General features: G+C 45.0%; 1 protein-coding gene and 1 long non-coding RNA gene across 3 annotated transcripts in view; one reads left to right on the top strand and one right to left on the bottom strand.

Moving 5' to 3' along the window:
• Window positions 1-27,453, bottom strand: part of LOC127911997 (uncharacterized) — a 93,050-nt gene that overhangs the window by 9,762 nt on the left and 55,835 nt on the right. The window lies entirely within an intron of this gene.
• Window positions 9,659-16,251, top strand: LOC118358690 (translation initiation factor IF-2-like). Its single transcript, XM_035736626.2, has 5 exons — window positions 9,659-12,690; window positions 12,851-12,930; window positions 13,736-13,812; window positions 14,366-14,455; window positions 14,877-16,251. Exons 1-5 carry the CDS (start codon window positions 11,540-11,542, stop codon window positions 15,234-15,236), a joined length of 1,758 nt encoding a protein of 585 aa, XP_035592519.2. The 5' UTR covers window positions 9,659-11,539; the 3' UTR covers window positions 15,237-16,251.

Here is a 27,453-nt window from a genome sequence, read left to right as displayed (position 1 = left end):
ACAAAACTAAGGTGCTGATCGTCGACTACAGGAGACATCAGAGAGAGCACACACCCATCCACATCAATGGGGCTGCAGTGGAGAAGGTCAAAAGCTTCAAGTTCCTCATGTGTACACAACACTAAGTACTTGAAATGGTCCCTCCACACCAACAGCGTGGTAAAGAAGGCACAACAGCACCTCTTCAACCTTGGGAGACTGAAAAAATGTATATTGTCCCCTAAGACCCTCACGAACTACCACAGATGCACCATCAAAAGTATTCTGTAAGGCTGTAGCCTGGCACGACAACTGCTCCGCCCGCCACCACAATGCTCTCCAGAGGGTGGTGCAGTCCGTCCAACGCATCACCGAGGGCACACTGTCTGACTTCCAGGACATCTACAGCTCACAATGTCACACGAAGGCCAAGAAGAACTGTCATCAAGACAAATGGTGTCTACTTTGAAGAATGAAAAATATACACTTTTACACTCTTTTGGTTACTGACTCCATATGTGTTATTTCATAGTTTTGATGTCTCCACTATTATTCTACAATGTAGAAAATAGTAAAAATAAAGAAAAACCCTTCAATGAGTAGGTGTGTCCAAACATTTGACTGGTACTGTAGATCATGAGCGGAGTGCAGTGGGTCACAGATGTGTTGGTGAACTTGCCGACTTCAGATCTGACAGCAGATGCAGAGGGTCAAGGTGAACATGGACGCGGACACACTCTTTCGGTTGCCACTGGACATCAACAAGTATGTCGCTGAATGCAAAGCTGCCCAGAGACAAGACATAGCCTGGGTGGCCACTCTTAACCTGTCACAAGGGAACTCGGAACCAGACTCAAGGGGACCCTTGCCGACGATCAGCCACAATGAGTTTGTGAGGACTCAGAGAATGGATAAGGCCATTGGAGAACTAATCAGACTGAAAGAAGCCAACACAGTCCTGACCAGTAATGACAGACGTGGAGCCAGTGGTCCTTTGATAAGGAAGGTGATGCATGAATGGAGGAAACTTCACCTCGACAATGGACTACTATACCGGAAGACATGCCAGAGAAGACAACTGTCGGAACTGAGAGAGTTCTTATCCTGGCGAGGCACCGGTTTTACTGGCCCAATTAATGAAGAGAGACATCGACGAGCATGTAACCCGACGGTGCCACTGTATAAAGCAAAAGAAGCCGGTTACACACCCAGAGCACCAATAGGCAGCATTACTACTAGTTCACCTTTGGAACTTGTGTCTATTGACGACATGTATTTAGAGGTCAGCTGAGGTGGCTATGAATATATACTGGGTGTCATTGATCATGGCCATTAATATGGAGTTGGTCCCCCCTTTGCTGCTATAACAACCTCCACTCTTCTAGGAAGGATTTCCACTAGATGTTGGAACATTGCTGTGGGGACTTGATTCTATTCATCCACAAGAGCATAAGTGAGGTCAGGCACTGATATTATGCGATTTAGGGCTGGCTTGCAGTCGGTGTTCCAATTCATCCCAAAAGTGTTCGATGGGGTTGAGGTCAAGGCTCTGTTCAGGCCAGTCAAGTTCTTATACACCGATCTCAACAAACCATTTCTGTATGGACCTCACTTTGTGCACGGGGGCATTGTCATGCTGAAACAGGAAAGGGCCTTGCCCAAACTGTTGCCACAAATTTGGAAGCACAGAATCGTCTATAATGTCATTGTATGCTGTAGCCTAGCCCGAACCATGCAATACAGCCTCAGACCATTATTCCTCCTCCACCAAACTTTACAGTTGGCACTATGCATAGGGACAGATAGCATTCTCCTGGTATCTGCCGAACCCTGATTCGTCCGTCGGACTGCCAGATGGTGAAGTGTGATTCATCACTCCAGATAATGCGTTGCCACTGCTCCTGAGTCCAATCGCGGTGAGCTTTACACCACTCCATACAACACTTGGCATTGCACATGGTGATCTTCGGGCTTGTGTGCGGCTGCTCGGCCATGGAAATACATTTCATGAAGCTCCCGATGAACAGTTCTTGTTAGCAACTTTCACAAAACCTGGAAGTGGTGTGCTTTAGGACCATGCAGACGCCCCCGAGTGGTCAGGTAGGCTGTTTTGGAGTGTTTATCCAACTTGAATTCGTTTTTTACAATTAAATAATTATGTCCCCCCACTTCTAAAGCCAAAGTTGCGCCCCTGGTTCTTGTGCTGATGTTGCTTCCAGAGGCATTTTGGAAATCGGTAGTGAGTGTTGCAAGCGAAGACAGATGATTTTTACACTCTACGCACTTCAGCCCTGTTCTGTTAGTTTGTATGGCATACCACTTCGTGGCTGAGCCATTGTTGATCTTATACGTTTACACTTCACAATAACAGCACCTACAATTGACCGGGGCAGCATTAGCAGGGCAGAACTTTGATGAACTGAACTGGAAAGGTGGCATCATATGACCATGCTACATTGAAAGTCACTGAGCTCTTCAGTAAGGCCATTCTACTGCCAATGTTTCTATGGAGATTGCTTGATTTTATACACCTGTCAGCAATGAGTGTGGCTGAAATAGCAGAATCCACTAAATTATTTAGACCCCCTTTTCCACATTTTGTTACATTACAGCCTTATTCAAAAAATGTTTTTTTTTAAATCTAGACACAATTCCCCATAATGTCAAAGCAAAAACAGGAGTCAAGGTTATTGGCTCCTAAACAAAGTGGTTTCTCTGTTCTTTGGAGTCTGACCTCTTGAGACCCACACAATGATAAATATGAACCTCGTTTTATTTTTATGCAGCCATTTAGAAAACAATATTTGAGCCTTAACTTGTTCTTCCACTGATTCTGAAATATGTCATTAAAGAAATCTTTCTTTCTCACTATAAAATTACTAATGGCCACTTAAAGATATTTATTGATCAATTTCCCTTTAAATTCACTCTGCAAGGGCATTATGTTAATGCCTCATGCCCTAATCCGGCTCCTTTTATGGCCTTGGCCACTCCCACTCTCGTCACCCCACGTGCCCACTCTGTTTGTAGGGCTAAAACGCTGTAAAAGTGAAATACAGGACATACTGAGAAGCTATAATTGGACTATTATACCATAGGGTTTTCTCATTCTCTTATTTAAAGTCAAACTGGACTGTATCTGTTATAGCAGAAGATTTAAGGCAAGTCTTTGTTCTAAGAGTCATTGGTCTGAAGAATGTGGTTCAATGTCACATTTGAGCTGACAGCCAGAACACTGGTACCATTTGCTGTAACTTTAGTCTTTCTTGCACTGAATGCAGCCTACATTTAGTTTTCTGATGATTTTGGTATATTTGCAAAACATACTTCAACAAGGCACATTAAATAAATGATCTGATCATTAAAAGTTTCCTTTAATAGCAGTGTTCAACTAACAAAAAATATATATTAGGTGAAAAAAAAAAAAAAAACCTGATCGTCCTCTGTCTGTGTTCCTCAGACTGGTTTGAGGCGTTGACCCTCCAGTCTCTAAACTCAGGGACCTGAACTACCAGTGCAGCCAAGCGTCTGGTGGCCAGCCTGGAGGCCTTGTTGCAGTGGGAGAGGCCCTTGGACGCAGGGCCGTTGCTCCATCCTCTGGGGGCTCCTGGAGTTGTGGAGGAGGCTGACACCCACCTGAGGAAGGTCTACCACCGCACCCTGGTGTCCTGGATGGGGGACAGCAGACCCTGGGCTGGCGGGTATAACTGTTGATGCCTCCCAGGACTGTACAGATATGACAGACGAGCCTCCATGGGCCAAGGTTCTGGGCACCTCGCCCAGTCTGACCCCGCATGAGGAAAAACACAAAGAAACACAGTTTAGGGGGACAATAGATATAACTGTAGAGCTGGAATAGAGAGAGGGATAATAGTTAAGAGCTGGGATAGATAGAGGATAGATGGAGAGCAGGTAGAAAGGTAGAGACGTGGCAGGAGGTTAACACCTCCTCCAACCCCTCATCCTAAATCCTCCTCCTTCCTACAATATCTTGGATTTTGAGTAAAGTCATTCTTCTCAATAGCAAGTGATTGGGACTGGTTGTGTGAGACAAAATAGAGTGTTAAGATGAGAGCTGCAGGATCTTGACTCTCCCAGTGTGTGAAGAGAGCAGTACAGGTACAATAGTAGGGCACTATAAGGATGAGAGAGGTGGACAGCAGCAGTGGATGACACTCTCACACCACTACAGAATACAGACACACTTATGATTAGAGGCCTTGGTGAGAGAGTTGAGTAGAGAAGTTGCTCTATGGGCAGGGGTGGGCAAACTTTTTTTTTTTTGGATACCACGAAATTGGGGAGAAAAAAGGGTAAAAAGAATATATGTATTTTCTTTTTTATGTCTCGCGGGCCGGATTGAAGTGCCCGTGGGCCGTACTTTCCCTCCCACTTGCTCCATGACCTACCGGTGTAGTAGCACTCGACTCTGCAAAAGTTTGACCCTGTCTGACCTCTAGTGTTGATCAACCATAGTGTACACGCTGATGTCATCGATAGCCACTGTTCGTGTGTGGCGGGGGAGCGGCCCAGTCCCACTGGAGGGAGGGAGAGGCGACAAACCCAGAGTACTTCAACTTCGTCAAGGTGGGGGGGGAAGAAATAACATAACCCTCATAGGTTTATCCTCTCCTTTACATAAACTTGTATTGAAAAGAGTGTAGAAAGTAGTGATTAGAGAAAAGAGTAGGTTGTTCATGAGTAGTATGTCCCAAATATATCTAAGTTGGATTTGACAGCAGAGGGTTGGTATTAGCTACAGTAGTACATAGACTTGTTATATTCAGTCCATCCAGTATATTCCTGTTCTGTGTAAAGTTGCGGACAATATATTAGCACCCTTGCACTTTTCTTACATTTTTAACTATTTCTATTGAAATAAGTTGAAATTTAAAACAACTTTTGGTCACAGCACAGCAACTTGTTATTGGATTTTTAACATTGCAGAACCATTTTTATTTTTTAACTTAAATCCCCCAGCCAGGACACTTGGGTGCGGTGGTAGGCCTCCTTCAGGTGGGTGTCAGCATCCTCCACTCCCCCTGGAGCCCCCCCCAAAAAAATACAAATGGCATGGACAAAATGATTGGCACCCCGGAGCTAGTACTTGGTTGAATACAGTACTTGACTTGGGCCGGAGCTGTCCAGAGCGCTGTACAGGTGTTGTACCGAAAATCTCCCCCCTGCCAGAATCCCCCCCCGCGTTCCTCATTGCTGCGACTTGCTTGCTAGTCTAGATAACTGCTCTTCACGCCGTTGTCAGTTTAGTCTACATTGCACTGATCTTAGTAGCAGAAAGCAGTTTTCGGTCTGGATATTTGTTTCAAGTGTATGTGGCGGTTATAGCTTGTATGGCGCCCTGGGTCCGCTACTGATTTGTATTCGTCTATAAATAAATCTTCGTCATCTCTCACATGTCTTTTTCGACAGGTATTTGTGAAAGTGTAAGGATAATTCAGCCATAGTTGCTCTGAAACGTTTATTGCTCGCCAACATTTTAGTCCCTCCTCTATGTTTAATATAATACACATACATTAATTAATAAGTCCGGGTGCCTGTCCTGACGTGAAGTTTGTTCTATAGAAATGATTTGACTCTGATGTGTACCACAGAAAGTATTTGACAAAATTAAGGAAATTAAAAGTGGGGGGGGGGGTAATTGGGTACAAGCTACTCTATAAAACAAAGTAGCCTCTCGCTGGCCGAAATTCACACACTGAGGCACACGTGTGGAACTGTCGTTAAGACACTAACAGCTTACAGACAGTAGGCAATTAAGGTCGTAGTTGTGAAAACTTACGACACTTTCAGAGTCTACTGACTCTGAAAAACACCAAAAGAAAGATGCCCTGTTCACCGATCCTGGGCAGGTGTTGTTATACATGGACCGCCACTGCGAGGACTGCAGATGTGGCAAGGGCAATAAATTGCAATGTCCGTACTGTGAGATGCCTAAGACAGAGCTACAGGGAGACAGGACTGACAGCTGATCATCCTCGCAGTGGTAGACCATGTGGAAAAACACCTGCACAGGATCGGTACATCCGAACATCACACCTGTGGGACAGATGTACAGGATGGCAACAACAACTGCCCGAGTTACACCAGGAACACACAATCCCTCCATCAGTGCTCAGACTGTCCACAATAGGCTGAGAGAGGTTGGACTGAGGGCTTGTAGGCCTGTTGTAAGGCAGGTCCTCACCAGACATCATTGGCCACAACATCGCCTATGGGCACAAACCCACCATCGCTGGATCAGACAGGACTGGCAAAAAGTGCTCTTCACTGACGAGTCGCGGTTTTGTCTCACCAGGGGTGATGGTTGGATTTGCGTTTATCATTGAAGGAATGAGCGTTACACCGAGGCCTGTACCCTGGAGCGGGATCGATTTGGAGGTGGAGGGTCCGTCATGGTCTGGGGCGGTGTGTCACAGCATCATCGGACTGAGCTTGTTGTCATTGCAGGCAATCTCAACGCTGTGCATAAGAGGGAAGACATCCTCCTCTCTCATGTGGTACCCTTCCTGCAGGCTCATCCTGACCTGACCCACCAGCATGACAATGCCACCAGCTATACTGCTCGTTCTGTGCGTGATTTCCTGCAAGACAGGAATATCAGTGTTCTGCCATGGCCAGCGAAGAGCCCGGATCTCAATGCAGCCGGTGGCCACACCAGATACTGACTGTTACTTTTGATTTTGACCCCCCCTTTGTTCAGGGACACATTATTCAATTTCTGTTAGTCACATGTCTGTGGAACTTGTTCAGTTTATGTCTGTTGTTGAATCTTGTTCATACAAATATTTACACATGTTAAGTTTGCTGAAAATAATCGCAGTTGACAGTGAGAGGACGTTTCTTTTTAGAAAACTGCAAGGGTCCCAATCACTTGAGGCTGCTGAGGGGAGGAGAGGACGGCTCATAATAATGGTTAGAATGGAGCGAATGGTATTACTGTGTGTTCATTATACTTGGCCACATCTCTATATGGCAGAGTAATTGGGTCTTTACAATAAATGAGTGCCTTTTGTGTCCCTTTGATATTTTAAAGAGACATTGCGGTTAACATGTTTTCTAGTTTTTTTAATGATCATTTCACACTTTGAGGTCAAAAACTGAAATTGGGAAAATTATGCTAATGGCCCTTTTGTGTAATAGCTGTTAGAAAAAATTGCCTGGAATTTCAGCCTGTTCAGGTGTAATATAATTTTTGGCTGGTGCATAGCGTCAAAAGGTGATCTGATTATAATAGAACAATGAACATTCATTTTTTATTTACACATTCCCTCCTAGTTTTGTGCTGGTCCCGCTCAAAGGTAAGCGATATTGTGCAGTATGGCTGCCTTTGAACTGTATTCCATCCAAACTAGATGGTGCCGATAGATAGGGCAGCCGTTCTTATAGTTCCTAGACAACTTTGCAGTATTTTTTTTTCTTTTTATGTGTTATTTCTCAGATTATTATTTGTGTGTTATTACATACAGCCGGGAATGTCTTTTGGATATCAGAGCGGCGGTAAATCACCAGCATTGAAAACAGATAGAACGTCTTCAATTTGATCGATTATTAACGTTTAAAAATACCCAAAGTTGTATTACAAAGTAGTTTGAAATATCTTGGCAAAGTTTATAGGCAACTTTAGAAATATTTTGTAGTGACGTTAGCATTTTCGAAGCAGTTTTTTTTCTGGATCAAACGCACAAATAAATTGACATTTTGGATATATATGGACGGAATTAATCGAACAAAAGGACCAATTGTGATGTTTATGGGACATATTGGAGTGCCAACAAAAGAAGCTCGTCAAAGGTCAGGCATGTTTTATATTTTATTTTTGCGTTTTGTGTAGCGCCTGCAGGGTTGAAATATGCTGCCCTCTTTGTTTACTGTTGTGCTATCATCAGATAATAGCTTCTTATGCTTTCGCCGAAAAGCATTTTTAAAATCTGACATGTTGGCTGGATTCACAACGGGTGTAGCTTTAATTGAGTATCTTACATGTGTGATTTAATGAAAGTTTGATTTTTATATCAATTTATTTAAATTTGCCGCGCTGCATTTTCTCTGTTTTTTTGGCCAAGTGGGACGCACTTTTTCAAATTTCTATCCAAATCCACTAATAATATGCACATATTATTATATATATTATATATACTTATATTCTTGGCATGAGTAGCAGGAAGTTGAAATTGGGCTCGCTATCACTATCCAAAAGTGAAAATGCTTCCCCCTATACCTTAAGAAGTTAATGAAGCTGCCAATTGAGTACTTGTGAGGTGTCTGTTTCTCAAACTAGACACTCTAATGTACTTGCCCTCTTGCTCAGTTGTGCCCCTGGGGCCTCCCACTCCTCTTTCTATTCTGGTTAGACAGTTTGCGCTGTCCTGTGAAGGGAGTAGTACACAGCGTTGTACGAGATCTTCAGTTTCTTGGCAATTTCTCGCATGGAATAGGCTTCATATCTCAGAACAAGAATAGACTGACCCAGTTTCAGAAAAAAGTGCATTGTTTCTGGCCATTTTGAGCCTGTAATCAAACCCACACATGCTGATGCTCTAGATAATCAACGAGTCGAAAATATTTTTCAGCTGTGCTAACATAATTGCAAAAGGGTTTTCTAATGATCAGTTAGCCTTTTAAAATTATAACTTGGATTAGCTAACACAACGTGCCATTGGAACACCGGAGTGATGGTTGCTGATAATGGGCCTCTGTACGCCTATATAGACATCCCATTAAAAAATATGCTGTTTCCAGCTACGATAGTCATTTACAACATTAACAATGTCTACACTGTGTTTCTGATCAATTTTATGTTATTTTAATGGACAAAAAAAATGAGATTTTCTTTCAAAAACAAGGAAATCTCTAAATGACCCCAAACTTTTGAACGGTAGTGTACATAAACTTGAAATCACTGGCCATTTTAATAATGGAACACTAGCCACTAATTTTAACATATTTTACTCATCTCATATGTATATACTGCATTCTATTAAATTCTACTGTATCTTAGTCTATGCCACTCTGACATTGCTTGTCCAAATATTTATATATTCTTAATTCCATTCCATTACCTTAGATTTGTGTGTATTGTGTGTATTGTGGTGAAATTGTTAGATATTACTTGTTAGATATTACTGCACTGTTGAAGGTAGAAACACAAGCATTTCGCTACGCCCGCAATAACATCTGTCTAAGCATGTATGTGACCAATACAATTTGATTTGAACAATCACTTTTTCTGATTTGGCTGTGGAATCTCCTGCACAGCACAGCACACCTTGCTGACCGAAGTCGCCCTAGAAAAGAGGCAATAATCTCTACAACCCCGAATGTTAAATACAATTCTACCTACACTTATTACCGCTTGTAGATGCTGTTGGTCCTTTTTGGCGGTAGGAGGTGGAGATAGGGCATCCACAGGACAGTGTTGTTTACCCTACTATTTGCGATGCCGGTAGGTTTTTTTGTCGGTTGTATTTTCTATCTCTTGACTCATTGCACAATATATAAACAGTAGCCGAATGTAACCTAACGTAGAGCAATCACAATCAGCTGGAAGTGTTTGTCATTCAGATCTGTGGTTCGGTTAGGCTCGGCCATGTTGTGCAAGTGTTTGTCACATGTGCATTGCATCAGTATTGAAAATAAAGCCGGTAATACAAACCATCTAATGAAGGCACGGTTGGGTTGATAAGACTTCCTCGTGGATCATTTCTATCACATTACCCCCGACACAGGGACAAAATCGGTGGAAACAGGGAAAGTAAATTGAAATGAAGTTTGTTCATCATTCTGACTTGGATAGAGTAGTGTTATTACATTCTAAAAGAGGCTAGCTAATATTACGGGACAGTACTGGATTTTTAGCTAAATAACTTTAGTGTTTCTAGCTAGATATTTTTTTGACTAACGTTTCTAGCTATGGCAATTGACATAATTGATTGCAAAGTTTGTTTCATACTAATGACTTGCCCACTTTGGCAATGTCATCGTATTTCCAGGCCTCTCACTATCTGTCTCGTCAGAAAATGTTAGCTACCTTAATAATGGTAACTAACATTAGCCTGTTTACTGTTGTTCAAGCTGCAGTCAGAGTAAGTGTACCAAGGTAGCCTACTTGATTTAGCTTACATCTTGTCTTTTTTACATTTCGGTTTTCTTTTGACTGTACAAAATAAAATGCTCAAATTGACTATTTGAAGAGTATTTGTCATTAGGTATTAGAGCTAAAACGAACTGGCTTGTATTTGGATTTGTAGCTACTAGCTTGCCAGCCAGAAGAAAGCGAGAGGGTAGCTATTATTATTATTATTATTATTATTATTAGCTAGCTAGATATCTCATTAGGTGTATGTTTACCTGTGATATCCTAAAAAAAATAATAAGCCATCTGGCTGTTGAATGCAAGAATGAATGTATAACCCTTATGATAGGGTTACTACCTGCCCTCCAGGACACCTACACCACCCGATGTCACAGGAAGGCCAAAAAGATCATCAAGGACAACAACCACCCGAGCCACTGCCTGTTCACCCCGCTATCATCCAGAAGGCGAGGTCAGTACAGGTGCATCAAAGCTGGGACCGAGAGACTGAATAACAGCTTCTATCTCAAGGCCATCAGACTGTTAAACAGCCACCACTAACATTGAGTGGCTGCTGCCAACATACTGACCCAACTCTGATGTAATCAATTTATCACTAGCCACTAGCCATAATGCTTACATACCCTACATTACAGATCTCATATGCATATACTGTACGTTATACCATCTACTGCATCTTGCCATCTTGATGTAATTAAATGTATCACTTGCCACTGTAAACAATGCCACTTTATATAATGTTTTCATACCCTACATTACTCATCTCATATGGTCACGCCCTGACCATTAGATAGCCTTTTTATTCTCTATTTTGGTTAGGTCGGGGTGTGACTAGGGTGGGTAATCTAGGTTATTTTATTTCTATGATGGCCTGGTATGGTTCCCAATCGGAGGCAGCTGTTTATCGTTGTCTTTGATTGGGGATCATGTTTAGGCAGCCATTTCCCCACTGTGTTTTGTGGGATCTTGTTTTTGTGTTGTTGCCTGTGAGCACTCCAGAACGTCACGTTTCGGTTGTTCTTTATTGTTTCACCTCAATAAATATGTGGAACCCATGTCACGCTGCGCTTTGGTCCGAATGTTCTTACGACGAACGTGAGAGAAGATCCCACCACTCCAGGACCAAGCATCGTGCCCAGGAGGAGAAGATATCCTGGGCTTGGGAGGAAATAATGGGAGGACACGAAAGCCTTCCTTGGAAGCAGACGCAAGGAGAGAAGGGAAGACAGCGACGACGCCGGGGTTCGAGGCCACAACATAAGCCCAAAAACAGCCCGCAAGTTTTTGGGGAGGGCACATGGAGGTGGCGGCTGAGCAGAGGGAAGAGCCAGAGACCACGTGGGATTCGATGGAACAGTGTGAGGAGGGATTACCAGAGAATGGAGTTGGCTAGGAGTATGCGGCAACTCAGGCGTTTGGAGGAACGTGTCATCAGTTCAGTGAAACATGGGCCGGCTTCATGTTTCTGGTCTCCAGTGCGCCTTCCCAGTCCGGTATGTCCTGTGTCTCCTCTGCGCACTCTCCCTGAAGTGCGTGTTCCCAGTCCGGTACGTTCTGTGTCTCCTCCTCGCACTTGCCCTGAAGTGTGTCACCAGTCCTGTACCACCTGTGCCGGCTCCACGCACTAGTCCTACAGTGCCCCTTCCCAGTCCGGTACATCGTGTGCCCACTCCTCGCAGTGGCCCTGAAGTGCGTATCACCAGTCCGGTGCCACCTGTGCCGGCTCCACGCACTAGGCCTCTGGTGCGCCTTCCCAGTCCGGTGCATCCTGTGCCTGCTCTTCTCACTCGCCATGAGGTGCGTATCACCGGTCCGGAGCCACCTGTGCCGGCTCCATGCACCAGGTTTCCGGCGACGGTCCCCAGTCCAGAGCTTCCGGCGACGGTCCCCAGTCCAGAGCTTCCGGCGACGGTCCCCAGTCCAGAGCTTCCGGCGACGGTCCCCAGTCCAGAGCTTCCGGCGACGGTCCCCAGTCCAGAGCTTCCGGCGACGGTCCCCAGTCCAGGGCTTCCGGCGACGGTCCCCAGTCCAGGGCTTCCGCGACGGTCCCCAGTCCAGAGCTTCCGGCGACGGTCCCCAGTCCAGGGCTTCCGGCGACGGTCCCCAGTCCAGGGCTTCCGGCGACGGTCCCCAGTCCAGAGCTTCCGGCGACGGTCCCCAGTCCAGGGCTTCCGGCGACGGTCCCCAGTCCAGGGCTTCCGGCGACGGTCCCCAGTCCAGGGCTTCCGGCGACGGTCCCCAGTCCAGAGCTACCGGCGACGGTCCCCAGTCCAGGGCTTCCGGCGACGGTCCCCAGTCCAGGGCTTCCGGCGACGGTCCCCAGTCCAGGGCTTCCGGCGACGGTCCCCAGTCCAGGGCTTCCGGCGACGGTCCCCAGTCCAGGGCTTCCGCGACGGTCCCCAGTCCAGAGCTTCCGGCGACGGTCCCCAGTCCAGAGCTTCCGGCGACGGTCCCCAGTCCAGAGCTTCCGGCGACGGTCCCCAGTCCAGAGCTTCCGGCGACGGTCCCCAGTCCAGAGCTTCCGGCGACGGTCCCCAGTCCAGAGCTTCCGGCGACGGTCCCCAGTCCAGAGCTTCCGGAGCTTCATTTTTTTTTTGGTGAGATGGGAATTCTTTTTTGGGGGGACAAAATTGTAAAAAAAAAAAATCAAACTTTTTTACATTTCTTTTTAAATGATTAAGTTACACTACTCAAAAGGCACCCAGTTGGTGGCACGACCCATTTCACTGTTTGTCCCCTGGTCTCAATCCTCCTCAGTGCATATAGAGTTGGGAGCACTGTATCGGCATCATCGAGGGGAAGTCCCAAACAGGCCTGCTACTTCCTGGGCTTTCAAGGTTAGTGTTTCACCCAGCAACCAAGCAAAGGACTAGAGAGGGAAGTGGAGATCATTTAGCATAATGTCCTTTCTCCTCTGTATAAAGAGGCAAAGTAAGTTCATGCATTTGTGTACGTGACGAGAAGACCATAGAGGACTGGATATGAGAGGAGTGTGTGTGAAACAGCGCTTATTTTATTTTTCTCTGACCATCAAAGCCTGGCTCATTTATCATGAGGGGTAAACCTCCCAAGTTGTGTTCGTAATTGATTTCCATAGGAGGCATTATGCATATCATCTCATCCTCATCTATCCAGTGGGGCCTAAAGTGAGTGACTCTCCATCACCTTCAGCGGCCAGGAGGAACCTTCAGTTGTACATGTTGGCAGTCAATATTTATGCATTTACATTTTACCAATTTGAAATACAGTGCCGGATTATGTCTAAATGACAAGCAATACATTCTCGCTGCCAAAACGCAACTCCAGCCCACATACATCATATGCAAATAGCTGAATATAATTGTGTGTTTGTAAAAGTAATTGCCCTACACAAAAATTCAATGACAGCCTCCTTTCCGTGGCCAGGGGGGGAAAAAATGTGCTCGCACAACGAGATTTGATTATGCAGAGTTTAATCCACCCTGGTCGATATTGAAAAACAAGAGGCATATTTGACTGTAAGAAGGCTAACAGTTGCCTAGCGGAATGACTTTGAGCTACTCTGCATAGAAAGTGGAGGGAAGTGATGTGTCGTCGGCGTGGTAGTGTTTGTAATAATCAGATGTTTTTTTGAATAACTTGTCTTTTGTTTTGTCCTTGTAGATGACAGCTTGATTTACATGGACCCTCATTACTGCCAGTCTTTTGTGGATGTCAGCACGAGCCATTTCCCTCTGCAGGTAATGGGAAATTACACTGAGCTGACTGGGGCTCAGTAATGTGAATTTAATAGTTTCTGTTAGTACTTAAGGATGTGAATCCTAAAGCAGCCTATGAGCAAATTACTGAGTCTCTGGCTGCTGATTTATTTGCTGTTCAGACATGTGAGGCTGCTGCTGAGGAGAAATACAGCATGTGAAATATAAGGAGCTCAGCTACTATGATCCTGGATATTTCAACACATAAAACCTGGATTTATCATAGTGTATTGGACTGCTGCATTGGAACTTCTACTGATGCTTGGTCAAATGGTGGAGCACACAATGTGACAAGAGATCAGAAACAGCCTTTATTTTCACCAGTCTGCGAGTGTGACAGGATTCATTAGAACGGCATTGCACTCATAAAACATAACATGTTTATCTTCCTGGTATGTCCGTCTAGTTTCGCACTTATATCTTTGATACTGTACTCACAATCAATCAATCGTTGATTTTTAATATTACCGGCAATAACACACTGCTGTCCGTTTTGATACAGGATTGTTTTGTTGTTGTCATTTTGTGTTTCTAGTCATATCGTTGCTTGTCGCCAAAGAAGATCCTAGTCCTGGATACTTCTAGAGTAGAAGCCTATGAGAGAATCAGCCAAGAACTGTCCAAGGTGGGTGAACTGAAGCCTTTACTATTTGGTCAAAGTCCTATTCGTTTGTAATCAGATGAAATGGATATCCCATTGAAAGCAAGGTTAGGGAGTGAGACGAGAGAATGGCTGTAAGTGTGACCGAACTTTCATCATATAGAGAGTCAAGACAGTAAATAGCGCGATTGGATTTTAGATTTTTTTTTTTTGGGGGGGGGGGGGGCATGTCTTGCACAGTGCCACACATGGTGAGTTTAGGCGTTAACTGTTCTTCTGTACATAAAATGAACTCGACACCAGGTGGCAGCATTTAGCTTAGAATCTGAGGCAGGTTTCCCCTCCCTGCTCTCCAGCTCTCAGGTGGGCTTCTTTGGATACTTCAAGAAACTTTCCTGACTTTCATGTGCCGTTATTGTATGCTTTGTTTTTGTTTATGAATCAGGTATTTCAGCCATCAGTGAAGGACAAATACCCAGCATTCACTTCCAAGCAAGGTTTTGGAAGAGATTACGACCTTTCGGCAGCATTAACCCCGGAGAAAAATGAATGGCCCTTCATCCACAACCCACGGACATCGGCTGCCACTGCTGGAGACTTTTCTGCTGCTCTGAAGGCCGACGCCAAGGGCAAAGGTCATGATCAGATACTTTTCAATGGCCGGCGAAGTGACTTTACCAGACAGACTGAAACAGGCTTATCCAAGGCCAGGACTCGTCCAACTGGACCTCTCAAGACCCCCTCTCAGACACTCCCTATCCCCTATGGATCTGCTAGCTATGAAACAATTATTTCAGACACCTAAATGTATTTATTTATCTTTCTCACACCAGCATTCATGGCTTAATTAGCTAAACTTAAAAACATTCAAACTGTTATCCTGTACTGTAGATAGTTGCTGTTAGTTTTGACTGCTCAAATGTAATCCGTAACATTAGAAAAAATAATCAAACATACCAGAAGTCTGTATTATGGATATGAAATTGTACTTAGGGATATGCGCTCTACTGAATCGTATACGTTGTTGACACTGATGGAGAATCTGGTGCCTTGGCTTATTGGAAGAGTGACTCTCAGCCAAATATAACACACATTTACCTTTTAAGGAAATCAGTGCTGCACTACAGAAGCCGCCAACGGGGATCATCAGAGGACGTGCATGAGGAAGGATATATCTGTGGTTCTATAGCTGGGCCTGGTGAAGTGCTTGTATAGGAGAGTGCCATTCATACACTACAGTTCGTTTTTTTTTTAGCAATACTGAGAAAGTACTGGAGGTTTGGATTGGTAAAATGTTCTAGGTTGTTATCACATTTACCTTAGGAAGGAAAGTATTATGTTGCCAAATCATTTCAAGATGTTTAGCATTTTCTGAGGTAGGTTATTCAAGCATTTCTGATTATTGTCCTTGAAAAGGTACTTTGGTTCATGACTTTTCTTTTTTTTTTTTCATTTCAAAGCAAATGAAATGAGTCTAAGTGGAAGGTTTGTCAATGTCACGGTCAAACACATCTATGTAGGTGTACAATGCCTTGCTTCTCCTTGCACTTTCATTACAATTGCACTAGTTACACACTTCAAACACACTATACTCACATACTAACTGCATTGTAAAGATTGAATCATCTTGTTTAAATGGTGACAGACATTTGTAGAATAAATGTTTGTTTTTTTTATGTGGGTTGAAGATAAGGTTGAATATATTTGAAATGTTGTACGATAATGTTTGACTGTTTCAAAATCATCCCCTCGACTGTAAATCTATAAAGACAGCTACATTCTACCAGTGCTGCCAAATGTTTACGAAATTCGTCTCTTTATCACAAATCAAATCAAATTTATTTATATAGCCCTTCGTACATCAGCTGATATCTCAAAGTGCTGTACAGAAACCCAGCCTAAAACCCCAAACAGCAAACAATGCAGGTGTAAAAGCACGGTGGCTAGGAAAAACTCCCTAGAAAGGCCAAAACCTAGGAAGAAACCTAGAGAGGAACCGGGCTATGTGGGGTGGCCAGTCCTCTTCTGGCTGTACCCGGGTACACAATATTGATTCTCACACTGCTGTGCAGCAAAGTAAAATAAAGTCATAAAATCTTTTCAGAATTTCTCATCTGATCCCTGCACCCCTTCACACGTTTCAAAAGCATTAAAGAGAGATTTTTTTTTTTAGTTTTGTCTCATCTTGCAATGAAAAAAAATACTAAACTTGACACGTGTTGAAATGTATTCAACCCTGTTTGTTACCCAGTCAAATGTACTAGATTAAAACTAATCGTACGTGCTAACCATCTCTACAGCCCATTAACCAGCCGGAGGGAAAATGTGACCCTGTGACACAGGCTGGGATTGTGTTCGCCTGTCGAGGAAAATAAAATATGGCTGTGTGCAACGACGCACTGTTGCCATGGGTAATATTTCTGTTGCCCCCATCGTTTGAGCTATGCTCTACATATTGTCATGCACAATACAAACTCTTGTATTATGGCATTGGGCTCGGGGGTCCCAGAAACTCTTGTATTATGGCATTGGGCTCGGGGGTCCCAGAAACTCTTGTATTATGGCATTGGGCTCGGGGGTCCCAGAAACTCTTGTATTATGGCATTGGGCTCGGGGGTCCCAGAAACTCTTGTATTATGGCATTGGGCTCGGGGGTCCCAGAAACTCTTGTATTATGGCATTGGGCTCAGGGGTCCCAGGGATCTGTTCACATGTCCATTCACTGAGAAACCAGAGAGCCCCAGCACATCGACTCGGTACTGGTACCCTGTGTATATACAGTAGCCAAGTTATCGTTACTTATTGCGTATTTATTCCTTGTGTTATTATTTTTCTATTATTTCTCTTTTCTTCTCTCTGCATTGTTGGGAAGGGTCCATAAGTAAGCATTTCACTGTTAGTCTACGCCTGTTGTTTTACGAAGCATGTGACAGATACATTTGATTGGATTTGTATTATTTAAAACTTTTTAATTTAACTAGGCAAGTCGGCTAAGAACAAATTCTTATTTGCAATGACGGCCTACCCCGTGCCAAACCCGGACAACGCTGGGCCAATTCTGCGCCGCCCTATGGGACTCCGAATCGCGACCGGATGTGATACAGCCTCATTTGAGCCGGTAGAGGACATAATGGCATCATTTACCGGAAGTGTCCGATCAGAGCGTTCATACATAACAAGGCTGTTTTTTAAGACCAACCGGCCGACTTTGTGGAAAGAGATCTGTACATCAACGCATTAAATATGCAGCAATGTTTCTGTATTTTGACTGCTGTGGAAAGTCTGTGGATGGTGGGGGGGGGGGTTGCTGTGGAGAGGAATGTGATGGGGGATCAGGATTTGGGGATTTTTGTCAGGCCCCAAGTGAACATGAAAGAGTGTGTTGTGCTAGGAGGCACAGGGATGGCTGCTGTGTGCTGTAAGGGTCTGCTATGTTCACCTTGTACTTACAGGGATGTATGAATATTTGATTAGTGAGTCATGGATGGGCTCAGGGGAAATGCTTTGTACAAAGCAGCACACATAAACACACTCTAACCCCCCAACCACATGAACACAAATCACAGACACACACACACACACTCTTAACTATCCTAACCATGCTCTCCTGTTTAATTAACACAGACACAGCTGCCAATAGTGTCATTGACATTGCGGATTCTTGAAAATCTAATTTGCCCAGCCGAGCACATTCCTCACATGAAAGGGAAGGGAATCCATGAGGCCTCCTTCTGTCCCAGAGTTTGGAGCTCACAGATGGACACTCAATAAAGATTTTATTTTGGTGTCATTCAGGGGAGGAAATGGCTTGTGTTGCTGGTCACACAGACCTTGGGTGACGCATCTTCCAGTGCGCAGGAACGGGATTGGAATGAAGCAGGACTACAGCTGTGATGGTGTCTCTGTAGGCTAGAGCTAGACCTTTCATAGTGACGCAATGTGTTTGGGTGAAGATGTGTTAAAAAGAAAAACATGAAAAAATTGAAGCCAAATGTCACGTTCTGACCTTAGTTCCTTTGTTTTGTCTTTGATTTAGTATGGTCAGGGAGTGAGTTTGGGTGGGCAGTCTGTTTGTTTTAGTATGGTCAGGGCGTGAGTTGGGGTGGGCAGTCTATGTTCTTTTTTCTATGATTTGGGATTTCTGTGTTTGTCCTGGTATGGTTCTCAATCAGAGGCAGCTGTCAATCGTTGTCCCTGATTGAGAACCATACTTAGGCAGCCTGGTTTCACCTTTGAGTTGTGGGTTGATTATTTTCTGTTCTGTGTGTGTGTGTGTGTGTGTATTCACCGTTCAGGACTGTTTCGTTTCGTTCTCGTTATTTTGTTTCGTGTTCATGATAATAAATCATCAATATGGACACTTACCACGCTGCGCATTGGTCCTCCTCTTCTTCCACCAACAACGGCCGTTACCACAAAACATAGTTGAGAATCCAACCATGTTACATTCCACTGTACTGTAGATGTCTGAGATTAGCCTTCTTAAACCCCCAGATCCTTACTGTGCAGCCTAGCATTTGATCTTACGGTGCAATTAAACATTGCATTTATAATGTGGAGATGTGTTTAATTACGGTATTGTACTTTTTACTCCATACATTTTCCTTGACACTCAAAAGTACTCGTTACATTTTGAATGCTTAGCATGACTGGAAAGTTGTCTAATTCACACTCTTATCAAGAGAACATCCCTGGTCTGATCTGGCTGACCTCACTAAAAAACAAATACTGATTTTGTAAATTATGTTGGATTGTACCCCTGGCTATCCGTACATTTTAAAAACAAGAAAATGATGGCGCCTGATTTGCTTTATAGAAGGCATATGAAATTATTTATACTTTTACTTTTGATACTTAAGTATATTTAATACCAAATACTTTTAGAATTTTACTCAGGTAGTATTTTACAGGGTGACTTTCACTTTTAATTGAGTCATTTTCTGTTTAGGCATCTTTACTTTTACTCAAGTATGACAATAGGGTACTTTTTTCACCACTGGATATATGTATGACCTATGTATACACACTAACATGTAGTGTAAGTGTGAAGTCCTGTCCTCTTCTAAGGTGTCGGACCTATCCCCTCCCAAACCGTCCCTGTCCCCACGCCAGGTGCAGCAGTGCTAGATTTACGCCCGGCCCTTGCTCACCCCTCTGTCGCCCACCGCTGTGGAATGGTATGCAGTGCATCTTCAAACAAGCACCTCCACCACTTTGAAATCATCTCATCACTTTGTGATAGGTCTAAAAGGGTAAATGTATGTGTTCTAACATAAATACTGCCTGACGCACGGACGCTTACGTTTCAAGTCGGTCCACACATCTGTCCCCTCCTCTCACCCCTGTCTTGTCTTGTCCTGCTTTACCCTGTCCTATCCTAGCCTGTCCAATCCTGTCATATCCTGCCCAGTCCTGTTCTACCCATCCTGTCCTGCCCAGTCCTGTCCTTTCCTGAACGCCCTGTCTTGTCCTCCTATCCTGTCCTGTCCTGGTCCTGCCCCATTCTGCCCTGTCCAGCCGTCTTCATCCTATCCTATCCACTTTCCTCCTGTCCTGTCCCGTCTTGTCCTCTTTAGACCTGTCCCATCGAGTCCTGTCCCATCCTGTCCGGTCCCGGACCTATCCTGCACTGTCCTATTCTTTCCCATCCTGCCCTGTCCTGTCCAGCCCTGTCCCATCCTGTCCCACCCTATCCTGTCCAGCCCTGTCCCATGCTGTCCTGTCCTGTCCAGCCCTGTCCCATCCTGTCCTGTCCTGTCCAGCCCTGTCCCATCCTGTCCTGTCCTGTCCAGCCCTGTCCCATCCTGTCCCACCCTGTCCTGCCTTGTCCTGTCTTGTCTTGTCTTGTCCCATCCTATCCCCTTCCAGCCTGTCATGTTCCGTCTTACCCTCTCCCGTCCTGTCCATTCTGTCCTATCCTGTCCTGTCCCTATCCCTTCCTATCCTGCCTCAGTTCTTTGGTATCCTGAGGAGTGCTGAGGCATTGCATGCCTCACATGTCTCCAGTGGCCCACTGCCAGACAGCTGTCATGATGCAGCAATACATCAACACCCACCAAGATAATTTAGTGTCCAGGAAAAACCTGAAGAAAACTTTGAATGAAGTAGTTTAGATGTGGTTAATTTCCTCTACAATGTGACTTTGTGTTGGAACTGGGAGGTGTCCATGTCCATCTGCACTGACCCTATCTTGCATTGACTCTTTGCACACCCACGAGACTATACCCACACACTCACACACACTACACTGACACTCCCACACAAAACCCAAACACTTTCACATACACTACATATGCACACACACACACACACACACACATAACACACACACGACAACTAAACACACACAAACACACTCTCACACACGCATACCAACACAGCAAAAACACACATACACAAGCATACCGACACAGAACAAACACACGTACACAAGCATACCGACACAGAACAAACACACATACGCACACACTCATCATATGCTGCTGCTACTCTGTTCTTCATTTGACTCTTATTATTATCTATCCTGATGCTCAGTCACTTTACCCTGCCTTCATGTACATACAGTGCCTTCAGAAAGTATTCATACCCCTTGACTTATTCCACGTTTGTTGTGTTACAGCCTGAATTCAAAATTGCTGAAATGTATTTTTATTTCTCCCATCTATACCCCATAATGACAAGTGAAAACATGCTTTCAGAAATACGGTATCTTGGTAAGCTACTCAGTGTATATTTGGCCTTGTGTTTTAGGTTATCGTCCTGCTGAAAGGTGAATTTGTCTCCCAGTGTTTGTTGGAAAGCAGATTGAACCAGAATTTCCACAATCATTTTGCCTGTACTTAGCTCTATTCAGTTTCATTTTAACCTAATAAACTCACTAGTCCTTCCTGAAGACAAGCAAACCCACAACATGATGCAGCCACAAGCTTGAAAATATGAATAGTGGTATTCAGTGATGCGTTGTGTTGGATTTGCCCCAAATACTTTGTATTCAGCACATAAAGTAAATATTTTTTTAGCACATTTGTGCAATTTTATTTTTGTGCCTCATTGCAAAAAATATTAATGTTTTGGGATATTTTTATTCTGTACGAGCTTCTTTCTTTTCCATCTGTCATTTAGGTTAGTGGAGTAACTACTACGTTGTTGATCCATCTTCAGTTTTCTGCTATCACAACCATTAAACTCTGTAACTGGTTCAAAATCACCATTGGCCTCATGGTGAAATCCCTGAGCGGTTTCCTTCCTCTTCGGCAACTAGTTAGGATCTTTGTAGTGACTGGATGTATTGATACACCACCCAAAGTGTAATGAATATCTTCATGCTCAAAGGGATATTCAATGTCTGTTTTTTTATTTTTACCCATCTACCAACAGCTCCCCTTCTTTGCGAGGCGTTGGAAAACCTGCCTGGCTATTGTGGTTGGATTTGTGTTTGAAATTCACTGCTCGACCGAGGGACCTTATAGATAATTATATGTGTAGTATATTATTTGGTAGTCATAAACAAATCATGTCAAAAACTATTATTACAAACAGAGTGAGTCCATGCAACTTATTATGTGACTTGTTAAGCACATTTTTACTCCTGAACTTATTTAGGCTTGACATAACAACGGGGTTGAAGACTCAAGCCATTTCAGCTTTTCATGTTTAATTAATTTGTAAAAAAAAATAATCTAAAATCATAATTCCACTTTGACATTATGGGCTATTGCGTGTAGGCCAGTGACACAACATCTCACTTTAATCCCTTTTAAATTCAGGCTGTAACAGAACAAAATGTGTAAAAAGTCAAGGTGTGTGAATACTTTCTGAAGGCTCTGTATCTACCTCAAATACCTCATATTATTCTGGCACTGGTACTCCCTGTATATAGCATGTGACAAATACATTTGATTTGCTCCTCCTTTCTGTTAAACGTTGCCATGGCAGGTGCCCAAAGAAAAGCCTCCTAGCCGGTGTTGGCTAACCTTGCTTGGCTGTGACAACATGGAGGGCACTGCAGTTAACATTTAGACAACAGATGTGTGTGCTGGTTTTGATTTCTACTCCCGGTGACAGGGAATCTCAGGCAAATGGTCTCCGGGGTGATGTGGAGGAACACCGAAATTCCTCATTCCCCTCTCCTCTCAGGCATGGCCGGCCCTCTGTCAGCTTTTACTAACCAGATGCATCCGCAGCCTGAAAAGGAAGGATCCAGCACCTCAACGGGGCTGAAGGCACAGGATATTGCCTGCTGTGTAGCTGTCGACTCAGTTCTCCTCCTACTCCTGTGTCGAGAGGGGTGGCAAGTGTGTGTGTGAGTGTGTGTGTGTGTGTGTGTGTGTGTGTGTGTGTGTGTGTGTGTGTGTGTGTGTGTGTGTGTGTGTGTGTGTGTGTGTGTGTGTGTGTGTGTGTGTGTGTGTGTGTGTGTGTGTGTGTGTGTGTCTGTGTGTGATAACATGCTTTGTGCACCTGTGCATTGTGCTTGAAAGAGAGTATGTTGCACACAACACAGTTCCCTCTACCACTGGCCTTACCCCCCCCCTGTGATTGCTGTGCGTCTCTGCCACGTTGAGGTTTCCCTGCTAGTATTCTACGGCGTCTCCTCATAGCCAGCGCACTGTATGAGTGTGTACCCGCTTGTTTGTATGAGTGTGTACCCGCTTGTTTGTATGAGTGTGTACCCGCTTGTTTGTTTGAGAGTATATTTGTGTAAATCTATTCTGTTGAGTATGTCTATGGCATGTGTACGTTTGAGAATGTGTGTCCGTGTGCACATCTGTGTGTGCGTGTATGTGCATACGAGAGTGCGTGATTGTATGCTTAAGTACTCGCTGTGTGTGGTTGCCTATGCACTTGCGGATCTGCAGCACGCACACACCACTATCCTCCTGCGGCTGCAGGGCCCTAGCTAGCTTCTCCATGATCCTTGGTGCTGCAGAGAGACGCCATAAAGCCAGAGTAATTAAAGGGGATCCGGATGTAATTGCCTCAGTGAATCAATTTAATCAGCACCTGCACCTGTTAAAGACTCAACATGATGGTGCAATCTCACCTTTTTAATTAGAATTAGCAAAAATTACATGCCTAGTAATCATTTGTTTTTCAAACACTTTTACCAATGAGTGGACCATTGTGCAAGGCTGATGTTAAAAGATGAGGGTTGGAGAAGTGGAGTGAGTTAGACTGGAGGTCAGGGGAGAAAATGTCAGGACAGTGAAACGTCTCCGGTGGCTATTGGTGTGCATCCGCCCGTGGAGTTAGGGCCAAAGAGCTAGTTATTTACACAGCGTAGTGATACAATCTCTGCAGCCTGGCTGACACATAAAACCACTCTGATGTAGAGGTGAGAGAACTGTCACAACAACTGTGTGTGTGTGTGTGTGTGTGTGTGTGTGTGTGTGTGTGTGTGTGTGTGTGTGTGTGTGTGTGTGTGTGTGTGTGTGTGTGTGTGTGTGTGTGTGTGTGTGCGTGCGTGCGTGCGTGCGTGCGTGTGTGTGTATGATCTCTAAAAAGAATACCAGAACAACTGCGAAACACAGATAGCACAGAGGATAAAATCATGAATGTATTAATGTGCCCATTATTATAATACTAGGTCTCCACACTCCTTTGAAATATAGGTCTTCTCAACACATATACCTAATATACTAAAAAATAACATTTAAAATGACTCAGTGGAACGGGGTGAACGTATTCATTTTCAGTACAAAAAATATATATTTTTAAGCAGGTCTCAGGCCATACTTTTTCTCTAGCTGAAATGCATAATGGATTCCCATCTAATCCATTACAGCAGGAGAGGGAGGGAGAGTCTTCGTCCCTCCTCCACCCGGGGATGTTCTTCTTTAAATGAAGTTTTAATATATCACGACAGAGGGTGTCCAAGGTCAATTACAAGACTCTGTCCATCCCACCGTTCAAACCCTACATGGTGCTTAGTTAACCATAATATATATCAGTCCTACATCACTGGTCCACTCGCGACATGTATAAACGTCAGCTGCGCAGACTACACACACGAAGGCTGAACCTATCCAACAACCCGGTGTACGTTTACTGTTGACTATTTGTCCACCCGATTGGCAGCTAAGGTCGCCACCGTCGGTGACAAGCGAATCAGAGAGCTCACTGTCGCCAACGTTCATTTGTCATGGCTTGAGGTGGAGGGATATCTCTTTATGCATCAAGAATACGCTAAAAGTCACTAGGTTTAGATATTAATTTAATCTGTCCATGGGTGTTTGGTAGGCCGGATAGGCGCGCGCGGGGGGGTGAAAACCATGGTCCACCCTATTTTAAAGAGTAAGGAGGATTTAATGTAAGGGTGCTTATGAACACACGTATGTATTCATTTGAGCAATAAACGACAGGCCGAGTCAGCACAGAAAAACAAACTGCCTCTCTTTCGGGGGCCATTTTAATTAAATGCCATAGATTGTCAAATTTATCGATCCTTCAGCCTGAGGTGAGGGAGATGGAGGAAGGCTCTGCTGGTTAAATAGACCCGGCTGTTATGGGCATGGGAGGAGGAAGGCTCTGCTGGTTAAATAGACTGTTATGGGGATGGGAGGAGGAAGGCTCTGCTGGTTAAATAGACTGTTATGGGCATGGGAGGAGGAAGGCTCTGCTGGTTAAATAGACTGTTATGGGGATGGGAGGAGGAAGGCTCTGCTGGTTAAATAGACTGTTATGGGGATGGGAGGAGGAAGGCTCTGCTGGTTAAATAGGCTGTTATGGGGATGGGAGGAGGAAGGCTCTTAGACTGTTATGGGGATGGGAGGAGGAAGGCTCTGCTGGTTAAATAGACTGTTATGGGGATGGGAGGAGGAAGGCTCTGCTGGTTAAATAGACTGTTATGGGGATGGGAGGAGGAAGGCTCTGCTGGTTAAATAGACTGTTATGGGGATGGGAGGAGGAAGGCTCTGCTGGTTAAATAGACTGTTATGGGGATGGGAGGAGGAAGGCTCTGCTGGTTAAATAGACTGTTATGGGGATGGGAGGAGGAAGGCTCTGCTGGTTAAATAGACTGTTATGGGGATGGGAGGAGGAAGGCTCTGCTGGTTAAATAGACTGTTATGGGGATGGGAGGGAGGATGGGGATGGGAAGGCTCTGCTGGTTAAATAGACTCTTATTGGGATGGGAGGAGGAAGGCTCTGCTGGTTAAATAGACTGTTATGGGGATGGGAGGAGGAAGGCTCTGCTGGTTAAATAGACTGTTATGGGGATGGGAGGAGGAAGGCTCTGCTGGTTAAATAGACTGTTATGGGGATGGGAGGAGGAAGGCTCTGCTGGTTAAATAGACTGTTATGGGGATGGGAGGAAGAAGGCTCTGCTGGTTAAATAGGCCCGGCTGTTATGGGCATGGGAGGAGAAAGGCTCTGCTGGTTAAATAGGCCCGGCTGTTATGGGCATGGGAGGAGGAAGGCTCTGCTGGTTAAATAGGCCCGGCTGTTATGGGCATGGGAGGAGGAAGGGGGATATGTCCTGAAGCAATAGGCCCAGTGTTATGGGATTAGGCCCGCTCCCCTCTCTCTCTTCTCTCTCCCCTCTACCCTTTTTCTCCCCCTCTCTCCCTTCTGTCTCTGAGCTGTATACAGATGGGCCTCTGACAGCCCTACAGCTGTTCCGCTAATTGTTCATTAAGTGTTCTATTGATTCCCTGATTCTGAGTACATGTGTTTTTCAGACGCCGCTCTCGTGTGATGTATCAGGTGCTAGCACACACACACACGCACGCACGCACGCACGCACGCACGCACGCACGCACGCATGCACGCACGCACGCACGCACACACACACACACACACACACACACACACACACACACACACACACACACACACACACACACACACACACACACACACACACACATACACACACGCACGCACGCACGCACACACACACACACACACATACACACACAAACACACGCACACACGCACACACACACACACACACACACACACATGCGTACACACACACACACACACAGGCACACGCACATCCCGGGCCAGATGACAGGGCCGGCTGATGCAGAGAACGCGAGCTGCCACTTTCAATCGAGGGCCCCTCTGTCTGAGGGAAGCAGCTCTACCGTGCTAGCCGAGCAGGCAGGGTTTTATTTTCTAAACTTTTAGCATCAATCTATTAAAGTGCCAGCGGCAGCATGGGTTTTTTTACATTTTTTATTCTTTGTTAAGCGGGCAGCCCCAGATTGCACCTGGCTGATAAGAGAAGCTGTTGTGTGAGTCTATTAGAGCTCTGATACCCTCACTGATTACCAACTTAGTCCTATCTACGAAGAGCACAGCTTGACCGGAAAATTATACGTAGGGAGATGAAAGAGGGAGGGATAACCGGAGGGATGGTAAGAGAGGGAGGAGGAGAAGAGGAGAGGGAGGTGGAGAAGAGGATTGGGAGGTGGAGAAGAGGAGAGGGAGGTGGAGAAGGGGAGAGGGAGGTGGAGAAGAGGAGAGGGAGGTGGAGAAGAGGAGAGGGAGGTGGAGAAGAGGAGAGGGAGGTGGAGAAGAGGAGAGGGAGGTGGAGAAGAGGAGAGGGAGGTGGAGAAGAGGAGAGGGAGGTGGAGAAGAGGAGAGGGAGGTGGAGAAGAGGAGAGGGAGGTGGAGAAGAGGAGAGGGAGGTGGAGAAGGGGAGAGGGAGGTGGAGAAGAGGAGAGGGAGGTGGAGAAGAGGAGAGGGAGGTGGAGAAGAGGAGAGGGAGGTGGAGAAGAGGAGAGAGAGGAGGAGAAGAGGAGAGGGAGGTGGAGGGAGGTGGAGAAGGGGAGAGAGAGAGAAAGGAGGGAGGGAGAGATAAAGGTAGCAGATAAAAAGGACGCTTTCATGCAGGCCTTCAACGGGATCTCTGGGATCTACTGGCAGACGGGTCCATATTTAATCTACAGACAGAGCTGATAAAACCTTGCAGAACCATACATCTACCGTTCATAACAAATAGACTGGTGTAAAAGCTATTTAAATGACCATAACGGACAAATGTGTCCATCTGCTGGTTTACTGTAAGTGAAGCAGAG

This window comes from Oncorhynchus keta, chromosome 26 (genome assembly GCF_023373465.1).
Source record: "Oncorhynchus keta strain PuntledgeMale-10-30-2019 chromosome 26, Oket_V2, whole genome shotgun sequence".
Taxonomy (NCBI): Eukaryota; Metazoa; Chordata; class Actinopteri; order Salmoniformes; family Salmonidae; genus Oncorhynchus; species Oncorhynchus keta.
The sequence above is the reverse complement of the archived record's forward strand: the minus strand, read 5'-3'. Positions and strand labels throughout refer to the sequence as shown.